The sequence below is a fragment of the Dendropsophus ebraccatus genome, chromosome 6 (assembly GCF_027789765.1).
Source record: "Dendropsophus ebraccatus isolate aDenEbr1 chromosome 6, aDenEbr1.pat, whole genome shotgun sequence".
NCBI lineage: Eukaryota > Metazoa > Chordata > Amphibia > Anura > Hylidae > Dendropsophus > Dendropsophus ebraccatus.
The window spans coordinates 9,783,360-9,797,308 of NC_091459.1; the positions used below are offsets into that span (position 1 = coordinate 9,783,360).

Sequence of the window (13,949 nt, forward strand, 5' to 3'; positions counted from 1 at the left end):
CTTAAAAATTATACAATAATGAGGGGAAAAAATAAAGACCTATATTTCATTTCCATTAGGGGATTTGAACCAAAGAATGGACTGCTGGTGGTCTGTAGACAAGTTTGGGTGCAGAGATTGAACTATATTTCTTTCAGACGAACTGCTTACAGAGGACTGATCTGCAATCAGAGACACTGGCTGACAGCTGAGCGAGCAGGAGATCGAGCAGCAGAGATTATTCATAAAGAAGAGGGAGGAGAAAAGAGCGGTGAGGTGTGCCAGAGTGTGGCACAAACGCTGACCCACAACGCCTCATTGACTCTTCATTACAGTAGGAGACCAGGGATTTGTCACTTCTTTCGGCGGATAGCCGAATACGACGGCCCATATAATGGTGTCTATGGAGCCGTCGGAAAGGCGCCCGTCCGTGCGTGCGAACAGACAGGGGAATTTAGCAGACATTATCCGCGAGAATTGCTCAGTATGAACCCACCCTAACACACCAATGAGTCCCCAGCATATTCAGATAACCAATATAATCTACACAAAATGTACATGTTATATCAGGCATAACTGTCTTATTTATTAATTAATTGGAGCAACATATGAATTATTTTGGAGACATAGGCATACAATATGAATTCTGTTCCTTCCATCACAATACCAGTGTATAAGAAACAGTGTGTTCCAGTCTCTAAATGCACTTTGTCATCTTTTCCGGGAAATCAATGCAGTAACATGTCAGGCACTTTGCACTGTTATTGTGCATATACTTCACCTTCGCATCGCTCAGGAACTTCGCCTCTCGGAGAGCGAATGATTGAATGCTAAAGCCAGTGTCCTTGACAATACAACGCTATAGGATTTATCTGTCTTTGAAATATGTGTGCAGGTTCTGCAAGATGTGATGCTACTCTTTCTGACAGAGAGAAGAAAAAAAAAAATAAAAAACACATTCACAGCTATCTTGATTTAGTCTCCCCACCGCAGTCGGCTGACCCAGCATTCCTACTGATAAATGTACTAGCCCACTCACAATGCAAAAAAAGCTGCCTGTTCTAAAGCCCACTGGGAAACAGAAGGCACTACATTAAAGGGGAACTCCAGGTAGAGGTTAAAAAAAAAATGAAACTTCTGAGGAAGCATAACACATTACTTACCTATCTATCCCAGTTTTGAAACCACCAAAAATTCATTTGTTTGGAGAGTTTTGTTCTGTATTGCTTTTCTGTACTTCCTGGTTGAGCAGTTCCCAGAATGCAGTACTGGTTCCAAAATGAAATACTTTCCCTCAGCTGTTCATCACAGTCCACAGTCCTTGCAGCAGCTGCTTCTGGCCGGTCAGAGATGGTGAATTACTCAGGGGGTTAGGGGATCCAGCCACACCTCCTGTGACATCACGCCCTGCCCCCCGTCTGAATCATCAGCCTGTGCTCAGCAAACACACACAATGTGAGACAGAGGCATGAAAGATTTGGGAGAGCAGAAGGGGCAGGAGACAATGTGAATTGGCACAGAGACCACAATTCCTGGACTTCTATCAGCTACCACTGTGGCAGAACCGCACAGATATAGTAATACTTGTTTCCTTCTGGGTGAGCAGTTGCTAAGTACTACAATTCCCAGAATGCATTGTTTTGCTACTACTCTCCCCCAGTGCTCCAGCCAGTTCCCTACCCAAACTATTACAGAACATCTAATTTCACTGTAGACTATTGCTTCATCAGTGAAATAGCAGCACCTGCTGCATTAATGCCCAGTCTGATCAGTAACAGAGTTTATCACAAGGTAACATTCTGTAAATATACCCCACTGCTCCTAAATGTCCCAATAAAGATATACATGTATAAATCAGTAAGATAGTGATGTAGGGGGCTGGTCAGAGATGATCAGGGAGGGGCTACAGTTCAGAGACAAAATCCAGCCAAGCCTCCTGTGACATCATAGGATGATGTGTTGTCTCTGGAGAGAGGGAGGAGTAGGGTGCTGGAGACAATACACACTTTGCAGTTCTAATTTCAATTTCCTGCCAGAGGTGAATCACACAAATTCAGGTGGAAGCCAGTACTATAAGTGACATAACTATATTAATAGGTTATATACCTTGAGGGGATAGTTTTAAAACTGCTGAACTCTACATAGAAAAAAAAAATCATCACCAGTTTCTAGCAGATTTATTAGTATTCTATGTATTCATTATCTCTTGTAGAAGTGACATTTTGGAGACTTATAAAACAATCCTATCCACTAACAAAAGTGGTTTCAGAAAGTTATATAAATTTATAATTTACGTCTATGTAAAAAAAAAAAAAAAAAAAAAAAACACTCTTCCCATACTTATCAGCTGCTGTTTGTCCTGCAGGAAGTGGTGTATTCTCTCCAGTCTGACTCTCTCTGCTGCCACCTCTGTCCATGTCAGGAACTGTCCAGAGCAGGAAATGTTTTCTATGGCGATTTGCTGCTGCTCTGGACAGTTCCTGACATGGACAGAGGTGGCAGCAAAGAGCACTGTGTCAGACTGGAAAGAATACACCACTTCCTGCAGGACATACAGCAGCTGATAAGTATGAGCAGACTTGAGATTTTCAAGTAGAAGTAAATTACAAATCTATATAAGTTTCTGAAACCAGTTGATCTGAAAGTAAAGGTTTTTGCCAGAGTACCCCTTTAACCCCTTAGGAACATTATATAACTATTGAAAAATTATGATCTACAACTGTGCTGCCATGCAGCTATTTAGACTCCACTGTGACTAACACTCTGAACTAGGAAATCAACCTGCAAAAATGGGAATTCTTTCATGATAAATGGATAGCCCTTTGATAAGCAACAACTAGACGCTACAGTCACATTTCAATTAATAACATTCAATGAAACATATTTCACAGGATATTATATTTCCGCTGCTCGGATGATGTATTATGCAGCGGTATGCTAATTGAATTTCTGCTCTTAGGAAAAGAAAGAAAAAAAAAAAGCTGCTTTTGGACTACTAATAATCAAGTTCAACCGAATGTAGAATAGTCAAAGGAAAAAATTGTGTTAATCATGTTTTATATTGCCCTGCCGGAGTTATTACCTTGCTAACCTTGCGTATGCATGTTATTATAAAAATCATCCATCTATGTTACAATGAATTACTCTGCTCTAACACTGAAGAGATAATACCTGGAATGAATTTCGAGTGACACGACTCATAAATCACCAGTTTTTGACACCGACGTCTCAAAGCAGAAGCTTCTAAACATTTTCTGTCAACATGACAGAATGTCGCAGAACATGGAATGGAATAGATCCCCCCCTTCATTTGCAGAAGGTACACATTTTTTGTATATACAGTGGGACCTCGGTTTAAGAGTAACTTGATTTAAGAGGGTTTTGGTTTAAGAGCTCACAGTTTTTCAAAATTGTGACTTGGTTTAAGAGCATTGCTTTGGTTTAAGAGCTCCCTGTACTGGGTGGGAGGCTGAGCGGGGGAGGGGCATGGTCTGCATAGCGGGGTCTACAGCCCTGTACTCTGACCCAGGAAGTCTCCCTCACCTTTTAAATCATGGCAGATCCACTTCAAGCTGGGGCTTGCCTCAGGGGACAGGACTGTGGAGGTAATCTCTGCATAGCTGTAATCCCTCACTTTGACGAAGGGCGATCAAGCGCGAAACGATCGTCGCCTTTTTGTATTGTTGTGCATCATCTAATTTTTGTATGGCTAAATAAAGTGGACTTTAAGCGAGTGCCGCATTGTGTATCCTTTGCTGAACCATATCTTATTACTTATCTGCTGCAACAAAGCTGAAGTACAAATTATTCACTACGTATGTAATTATTTCCTAATAAACATATCACGGAAGCATCGCAATTACAAGTGCGCTATGGACTCCGTTACTATGTATTCAGCTTACATTACAACCAGACTGATGGATAATCCACACAGCCAGTCAGAGACCAGGACAGGACGGCGCTGCAGTCACCGATTGGCTGAGCAGCCGATCCATCAGCCAGGTCGGGTATTTTCCCTTATCCACAGGATAGGGGAAAAGCAGGAGATCAAGGGGGGTGCGACCTCTGTACCCCCCCCCCCCCCCCCAATAATCTACGCATCAGGCCCCAGCTTCTGCGTATGGAATAGAGTAGCGGGTAGAACTTCCTATAGAGCTGACGGAAAGAGACAATTACACAGCTCCTCTGGCGTAATCGGCTCTTTCAGTCGCTCCTTAGGAATAAATAAGGTCGCAGGTCACATGTCATACTGGTAGCTCTATTCATAATAAAGAACATGGGGCCCGATACAAAGATCAGCGGAAGGGAACAGAGGTTGGACCCTCCGCGATCTCCTACTTTCCCCCTATCCTGTGGATAGGGGAAAAATTGATTTTTACTAGAATATCCCTTTAAGTATCAGATAAAATCTAGACTATTTTCTCTGTGGTATTGGCTCAATGGACACACACAATAAATGATGGTTACTATGAAACCACCAGCATAATTTTACATTTATAGTTCTTCTGAAACACGGCTGTCAGTGTATAAGGGCTGGTATCTTGCTACTTTCAACACCTTGTGCCAATGTAGTCACACTTTACAGCATGGATAAGCTGTATAGAAACTTCAGAGACGCAGTGACAGATCTTTGTCATAAAAAAACAATACAGGATCTCTATAGCTGAACATGGCCCAAACAGCAGGAGTCAACCCTTTACATATTAAATTTAAATGACAGATCGTGGGAGGTTCAGCAAATATAACGTGACACATCCCAAACAGCTGTGACTGCAGTGGTGCGAATGTGAACGGAACAGGGAGAACGCCACACAAAAAAGATCATTTCCCAATGAAAACAGAGAAAAATATTGATATATTTATATAAACACTTTTAGAATTGTATAACAATATCCTACACTCAGTGGTCCTGAATTATATCTGAATATCCCTAAACAATTTGCAAAAAGCTGTACAAGGTCTACATGATCAAAACCTCTAAGTATGTTACAGGACTAAATAAGGGTCAGGAGGGAAGTGTTTTTAGAAAAAAAAAACCCTGAACTTAAGAACAAGAGGACACTGTGAGAGGTTAGTTGGGAGAAAGATCAGAAGGAATGTGAGAAAATATTACTTTACTGAAAGAGTAGTAGATGCTTGGAACAAACTTCCAGCAGACGTGGTTGGTAAATCTACAATAACGGTATGTAATACTGCCTGGTATATACATATATCTATTCTAAGATAATAGGAAGGGAAACACTAAAAGGACAGACTAGATGGACCAGGGGGTCTTATTCTGCAGACGATCTTCTATCTTTCTAGAAGAACCATTACTTCTCTGATAAATGCCCCGGCTCCCAGCTGGTCTTGGTTTACTGCACTGCTGTGATAACACACCTGTACACCCGCATAACTGCTGCAGTCAATCACTGGCCTCCACAGTGGATGGTGTGACACCAGGGAAGTTAGTGACTGGCTGCAGCAGTCATGTCCTGATTGCCTCAGTGTAAACAAAGACCAGCAGGGATGAACAGGGTAAAGCCCCTATTACACGAGGAAGAAAGCCACCATGCTTACTTGCAGAACCTTACTTAAGGAATGACATTTTTATCCGGAACAAAGAAAACTTTAAAAAGCAGGGGGGGGGTTCACCTAAAAATTACACATATTTTGCCAGTGTGCACAAGCCCTAATGCATCCACACTTTTAAAGGGAATCTGCCTCTAGGTTTATTCCGCCTTAAATGAGGGCAGCATAAACTAGTAGTGACAGAAATGCTAAACAGATCGGTGTATTACTTCCATCATTCTGTTCAGCCGTTCTCCTAATATGCAGGAGAATATGATTCTTGCCACACCACTCCCCCCGCCCTCCAGCTGCTGATTGACAGCTGACTGCCTATACACAGCATGGATAGATAACTGCCAATCAGCAGCTGGTGGGCAGAGTTTTCTGCTTCTCATGAATATCCAGGACTACTGAGCTCATGCACATAATGGAGAGGACTACTTATTGTCCATGTTATTCAGGAGGAGATCTCTGGATCAGCTGCACAGAACAATGTAAGTGATACATCATTCTGTTCAGCTTTTCTGTCACTAGTTTATGCTATCCTTCCATAGGACAGCACAAACCTACGGACAGGGTCTCTTCAATAACAAAAAAAAGTGCTGTATATTCAGCCACATGGTCCCACTTGTACAATCTGTAGACCTGGAGTCCAGTAACAGTAAAAGTATGGTAACCGTGCTCTATGTCCAGTTTACTAGTATATAGTATAGTCCTTCTTAGACTGTGTGATGGAGTTCTTTCTAGACACCTTATTACTTTAGAAACTGAAGTAAGGTAAGTCTGCCACCACACGACATCCGGCATCACATCGCCAAGTCATATTTCCCCTTATGTCAAGGGCTTCGCAGCGGCTGTGGCATAGCTTGCCGTTCTCGCTCCGTTCTATCATTGCTCTGTTACTAGATAATATTTATTTGCAGTGAGTGCATCATTTAATAAGCGCCCCCTGGACATGGCCCCCCCGCCCCTCTTCTTACATTACATCCTGAATAGGCGAGGCATATTTCTTTGTGGAGATTTAATAAAAGTAGAACTGTCAAAGAACTGAATTTACACGGACAAAAAAACTATTTCACCGGTCTCCTAGCAACAAGAATCTGCCGTTTTCTCACCACTAGTGGGTAACGTGAATGAAATCTGTTGTGTTTAAGTGCAGCCAAGTGTCAAGAGGAGTGGAGCCGTACAGTAAGATGTGTTGTAGGCCGTGTATTCACACAATACTTGCTGGAAACACATTGGATTTGGTTCACAGCAACAATCTTTCCTAAATCAGGGCTGTCAAACTCCGGCCCTCCAGCTGCTGCAAAACTACAATCCCCATCATGCCCCTGTAGCTAAAGCTTGTCCAGGCATGATGGGAATTGTAGTTTTGCAACAACAGGAGGGCCGGAATTTGACACCTGTGGTCTAAACTTTTAACAAAAAGAAAAAAAAAAAGGCCTTCATTTATTAAAGGGAACCATTCACCCCGTGGCCCCCGGCAGAAACTGACATACAGTGACATAAAGGTCAATATACTTACCACATCGCTCCCGGTCCCGTCCCGAAGCCCGTTGTTGACACGGAGAAATCGACGATTCTTCTTCTCGCGCCCATTATGGTAATGAGCGCCGCCGGGTCCGAAGTCCAGCCTTCTCCCCGCCTCCGACACTTGATTGACGCCAGGTCCTCTTCCTCCTCGTCTTCTTTCTTCTCGCCGGATCCCGCGCAGGCGCCGTGACAGTCGTTTTTGGCGCATGCGCAGTTCACAATTGAAGCCGCTCCGCAGCTTCACTGTTTACTGCGCGTGCGCCGATTTGCTCGAACACCGTATCCTGTTTACCGCGCAGGCGCAGAAGAGGTGACGAGACCATCACAGCGGCGCCTGCGTGGGAATTCGGCAGAAGACTGAAGACGTCAATCAAGTTCCAGGAGGCGTGGATGGGCGGCGACGAGAAGAGGACCTCATGAATAAGTTGGACTCGTCCGTCGTTTCCTATGGACGTTGGACTCATCTCAGCTCATTACCATAATGGGCGGGAGAAGAAGAATCGGCGATTTCTCCGTGTCAACAACGGGATCCGGGACGGGACCGGGAGCGATGTGGTAAGTATATTGACCTTTATGTCACTGTATGTCAGTTTCTGCCGGGGGCCACGGGGTGAATGGTTCCCTTTAAGGGTGTATTCCCACACATACGTTCAAAGAATGTTTTTAGCTGGTGTTTTTTTGGCTTTATGAGTTTGAAGCACAATGACCTGCAGGAGTAAAGACAAAACTTGAATCATTGGTAGAAGGTGGCCGTCTATTTACCGATCATAATTATTTTTAGCGGCCGTCTATGTTACAGGAAAGGCCACCTTCCAAGATATCTTGCTGAAGTGGGAACATAGCCCCAAACTGTTTTATTCTAAGTCAATCCCAAATTTAAAGGGAACCAATCACAATCGCCGGTAAAGCTAGGGAAACGTGCTGATGCATCACCCTGCACACTTCCCGTACATGTTCTCATTACGCTGCACATGCGCAGTACAGCTTATACTGTTGCATGGACTTCCACCACAGATGTCGAGGCCCAGGCATCCTCGGGGTCAGTCTGGCGAGGCCCCCGGCATCCTCGGGGTCAGTCTGGCGAGTCCAAGGCCTCACTTTGCTCTTTCGGGTGAGGCTCGAATACAAAACGTATGAGAGGCGCTGCTATAAAGCGTACATTACAGATGAGGTGGCTGCATATACAGCCATTCTAATACACTTATTATGTGGATTTCTTTCTTTAGGAATAAGAGTGATTTGATAATGCGGGGAAGCTTTCAAGTAAGCCGGGCATCAGAGACTAAGTGCCTGCTTCTCCATGGGCAGAACTCTGCACGCCATAACCAACATGCTGCCACCAGGCCCCTCAACCGTGCATTCCTGCTACTGAAACGCTCTACTATGAAAGTGGATAAGAAGTTCTGGGCTGTTTCACCAGATATCTGTACATTGATCATCCGTCCAAATATATTGATTAAATAGGAAAGTGTGCAAGCAAAGCAGTTTTGAGAACATAAAAATAAAAACAGGAGAGCGCATAGCAGATTTACACATTAAATAATACATCAACCTCTCTCACTGTATCGGCTACTACTATGCACTTATTAAAGGGGCTGTACAGAAATAGATCATCCCATTATCTGTCTGTATCAGGCTTCACTTGCCATCTCTCAGGACGGACCGGAAATGTTACAGAACATGGCCAGACTTTCTCTTGCTTTATTTTTGATAGGATTTACTACAAACTGAAAAAGCAGACAGCAGTAAAGCTTCTGACCCTTAAGGACATCGTGGATTTTGGCCTAAAGGACAAAGCCAATTTTCATTTTCTCTTTTTCCTCTTTGCTTTGGGTTCACACATACCGGAATCGCAGCAGGATTTCAAGATGCGAGTTCGCAGTAAAATCCACTGCGATTTCCGGCACTGTCGTTTAGAAAAAGTTTACCTACTCATAGCAGAATTCATAGACCTATTCAAAATGACAGTACCAGCAATTGCAGCGGATTTTGCTGCGCGTTTGCAGGGTGAAATCCGTGGTGATTTCAATGTGTGTGAATCCACCCTCAGGCTGGGTTCACACTACCTATATTTCAGTCAGTATTGTGGTCCTCATATTGCAACCAAAACCAGGAGTGAATTGAAGACACAGAAAGGATCTGTTCACACAATGCTGAAATTGAGTGGATGGCCGCCATTTAACGGCAAATATTTGCTGTTATTTTAAAACAACAGCTGTTATATTGAAATAATGGCCGTTATTTACTGTTATATGGCCGCCATCCACTCAATTTCACCATTGTGTGAACAGATCCTTTCTGTGTCTTCAATTCACTCCTGGTTTTGGTTGCAATATGAGGACCACAATACTGACTGAAATATACGTAGTGAGAAACCCAGCCTCAGGGTGATAGCACTTTGATTTTATTTTTAAATAATTTTTAAATTGTAAAAAAGGGGGAGGATTTAAACTCTTATTGGGGGAGGGGCTATTTCATTTTTAAAAACTTTTATTTAAATTTTTTTTATATAAAATACATTTTATGTCCCCCCCAGGGAACTATTACATGCAATCATTAGATTGCATACACTGTAAAATGGTATACTTTGGCATAGTATTGATCAGGGTTATCGGTGCCTGGGGTAGACTCTATGACCATACTGCTTATCGGACTGAACAGAGTAAGTATTAGACCTCCAGCAGTCAGGGGAAATGGTCAGGACCCTTTTAAGTCAAACTGAGGGGTCTCGAACGGACAGTGACAGGAGCTCAGCTCCGGTCACTGACACTTAAAAGCTGCAATCGACAACATTTGAGGGGTTAAAGACAGACAGGAGCATGACTGATGCGGCCTGTCATTAATGGAGGAAAAGGAAGCTGACATGTCACTTCTTTGGGCGGACGGCAGAATCTGCCTGAGCATAAAATGGAGCCTATGAGACTGGCGGAACTTCAAGCGGATGTGTGCGGCGGAATCCACTTGAAATGCATAGTGTGCACATACCCTCACACAGTGCTCTTGGCTGCCACCTATTTCCATGTCAGGAACTGTACCGAGCAGCAGCAAATCCCCATTATAACTATAACTATGATAATTCAACTTACAGCAAGAGCTTTGGACAGTCTGGTCCTGAAGTCGTTCAAGATTAAGGTAACAATATCCTTGTGTGGAATGAAAGCAAACCCCTTTGAGAGGAAGACTTTCCTTGGACGCACTAAGTCAAGGGCGGCTTGAAAAGGAACCTTAAGAGGAAAGATAAAGTCACCGTTAAAATCTAAATAATCTGAGGAACAAAATCCAGTAAACAATCCCCATAAGGTGGCACACTACTGGTTAATTACATGAGATAGAGCCCCCAGGCTTCTCTAAGCCCCTGCGGATTTTACTTGCACAAATCTGCTGGTAGAATCTGTCAGGTGTGACTTCATTTTCACTTTAAGCAAAACTGAAAACACAGTGTTATAGCGTCAAACCGAATAAATGGTATACATAGCCCGTACTATGTATGGAATCCATTAGTGTGAACATCAGTGACGTACCTACAATTTTTGGGGACTTCTCTTAGAGCTTTAAAGGGCTTTTCTCACCTGCCAGATTTAGCTTGGCATTGCTGCAGCCCACTCTTACTTCCTGGTTTGGCGAAAAGGGGGGGGGTGTTTGCGGCAGGCAGCAACGCCGGATGAATCAGCTCTGCATCTTTGTATTTCTCACTGAGATCACAGATGGCTCCAGGGACAGGCCACAAGCCCCAGAGACGTCTGTGATCCAAGAGGGAGACATAGAAGTTGGCTAAGTGTACTTACCAGCCGAAGCATGCTCACCCAGGTCCGAGCTACTGAGGACTTCAGCAGCCCAGCCACAGCTCACAGTAGTGAACAATAGCCTAGGCAAGAAGCAGCGTACAATGGAGACATAGCACAGGGCACAACTGCAAAAGTAAGCAATTTTGCTAAATAAAAGCATTTGCTTACTTTTGCATTATCCAACAGTTAGGGCCCTATTGCATGGAAAGATTATCGTGCGAAAAATCGTTAAATCTTTCAAATATAAATGAGAAGTTCCACCAAATTAAAAAAAAAAAAAAAAAATTCAGGTTGGTTTCCAGCCATGAATGACTTCCATTGGTGGTCAGCGGGAACCGATAGTGGTGCAGCAGAAGAACAAGGACAGGTGTGTTTAGGTTGTTTATTATTTCCATGCACCCCCCTGCCTGCCATTTTTTAATTTGCTGGGACTTCTCCTTTAAGCGATTATCTTTCCGTGTTGATGCAGGCAACGATCAAATGACTAACAAAAATGTGTTCGTGTGTCATTGATCGCACACAAAAAAAACAACTCTACCAGGTAGCAGGTAGATTTAAATAGCTGGATTTTGGGAACATTACTGTCTGTAACACAGAAATCACAGATGTGTATACAAAAAACCTTTGACTGCTCACTCAAAAGGAAAAGCCTAAAGAAACGTAATAAGAATCCTACTTTGTAAAATTCCCAGTCTTCCAGTTTGGTTGAGCTCACGCCAGGCGTAGAATTCAGATCTTCCCAATGCTGCTCCTTTTCTTCTTTACTTATCTGGAAGAAATTCACATCATTCATTTAAAATTATCCGAAAAGACAACTTTCTAATCCTTAAAGGAAAAGTCTGGGGTCAGATATTTGTCTTTCAAAGAGCCATAGAGGAGGTGGCTGAACATATCATGCATCTACCTCACAGACTCCAGCACTGGGGTCCGCTGTCCTCTCCGTCTGTTCCCAGTCCCCCAGCCGCTTCCTAATCTGAGTGGGGACCCGGGTTGTGATGTGCACAAGTCCCCTACCTGCACAAGTCCCAGGCATAAGTCCATGCGCTATTATAAAGACGCACTCATGACATGACAAAACCTGGCCAACCCGGTAAGGCTCGGCTCGTATTGCACTCAACATTTCAATAATAACAGAAACCATAAGGGCATAGCCAACTTTCTCAAGTGACAAAAACTACAATCATCTAATGGACTCCACCGACTATAATGGGGTCCACCAGTTTGACAAGATAGATAAAACGCTGCCCTTTTCTTTCCATTTGACGGACGGAAGTAGTGATGGATAATAGGAAGCAAATTGGTCAAAATGTTCAGATTCTGCAACATTATCAGAGTTGTATGCTGCCCTAAGAAGTCCTGGAAAACATGGATACAACCTGTATGGATGGTTTCCTGGCAACCCTAGGGCGGCCTAGTGGTCAATCCGGCCCTGCTCAGGACTGGTATTTTAGCTTGGCAGTGTTATTTTGCACTTTCATATGCATTCTGATATGATGCACTTTGCTTGCCTGGGTCATCTTCATATTTCCTTAGTTTATTGCTATAAATCTGAAACTAATTTTATTTATTTATTTTTTTTTAAATAAAAAAAAGCCTTTAAGAATGGCCATAAATAAAGCTAACCAACATGCACACGCAAGACTACTCATACTGAAAACGTACCATAAACGGACAGGTATCTTCACACGATGTATAACTGTGGCCGCTGTTTTACACATTCAAACATTAATTTTTTAACATTGTTGAAATCCGGCCGCCGTATGGGCGTGCCTGCAAATCAATAAACCATTGATTTCCAGTGACACTACGACCGACATGAGAGACACACAGCGGGAGAACTGTCGATTATTTGCAGCCGCTGTTTCCGAATAACGAGCCCAAATAACTGACAGGACAATTATTTGTGCGTCCATTGCGAACAGCGGACGTTGTTCAATATACTGTATGAACGATGGCCGCTGTTTGCCTTGATTTCAATGCTGTTCATTTTTTATGACATTGTTTTATTTGCTTACAACGGCCGTTCTTGTCACAGTGCATTTTTTAAGTCTGTTTAACACACACCAAAAAATTATCAAAAACAGAAAAAAGTAGTTTGATGAACTGAACCACTCAAGTGTGAAAAATATGGAAAATACAGTCAAGTGGAAAGGGGGCAAATACTTTACCATAGAATAGCAGTTGTAATTTCTTCCCTATCCGCGTATCTAGGCGGTTTTATGCAGTATGTGACAGTAGGTCAGGAGATGCCGCTTTTATATAGTGCCTTGTATTTTACAATGCCAGGAAGAGTCTATTACTTTTACAAAAGGCTCGGCAGTCTATTCTCTGTTTTCCCCCAGAAATGCATTTATGAATATTTTACTGGTGTGCGGTGATTATACAAGGAAATCCATACAGTGTGACACAAAGCAATTATCCAGCAGGATCTGCGGGCTGGAAGAAATGAGAAACACCACTATGGGGAAAATGGCTTATCCAGGAGCCCAGCATTATGTCAGATCACGAGCGGGAGTTTTATCGGCAGCACTAAACAGTTAGCCTTCCCTAAAAATAATAAAAACTATACATTTATTAAATAGGGGAAAATCCCTGAAAGAGCTGAGAACCGTAAGTTACCGCCGGTGACAAATCAGAGTAATCCACCCCCGCTATGATTTTACATTCAAATATAAAACAAAAAAGCGAGAACCAAAAGAAAGAGAAAATGAACGAACGAGCAGGGTGCAGCAAGTGCGGCAAATATTATATCTATAGTAAACTACAAGCCGTGCACCGACAGGTGTGACAAGTAACATGGCTTCATTGGACCAGGCTGGCATATTAAAAAAAACTTTGAAAACCACAAACACACACAATAAAAGTTAAGTGTGTCCTGCACTGTTGCTAGGTACAAATGAGCTTATATTTAAAGTCTAGAATGAACCAAGAATATTAGAAAGTGCACATAAAACAAGAAATAGTACACAGCAATATTAAAGCGTAACTGTCATATAAATGTCACTTTTCACAAATAATAAATATCAATAGTACAAGCCATTTTAAGAAACTCTGTAATTGGTTTTATTAAGGAAAATAGTTTCCTTCTGTACTCAGAAAACA

The 13,949-nt window shown here is 42.7% G+C and overlaps 1 protein-coding gene across 2 annotated transcripts in view; it reads right to left on the bottom strand.

Moving 5' to 3' along the window:
- PRIM2 (DNA primase subunit 2) overlaps positions 1-13,949 on the bottom strand; it is a 75,380-nt gene that overhangs the window by 45,312 nt on the left and 16,119 nt on the right. For both annotated transcript variants that reach the window (XM_069974469.1, XM_069974470.1), the window contains exons 6-7: positions 11,524-11,616; positions 10,149-10,286 (exon numbers count right to left, since the gene is read on the bottom strand). In XM_069974469.1, coding sequence (XP_069830570.1) covers positions 10,149-10,286; positions 11,524-11,616 — 231 coding nt within the window. The remainder of the gene's footprint in view (positions 1-10,148; positions 10,287-11,523; positions 11,617-13,949) is intronic.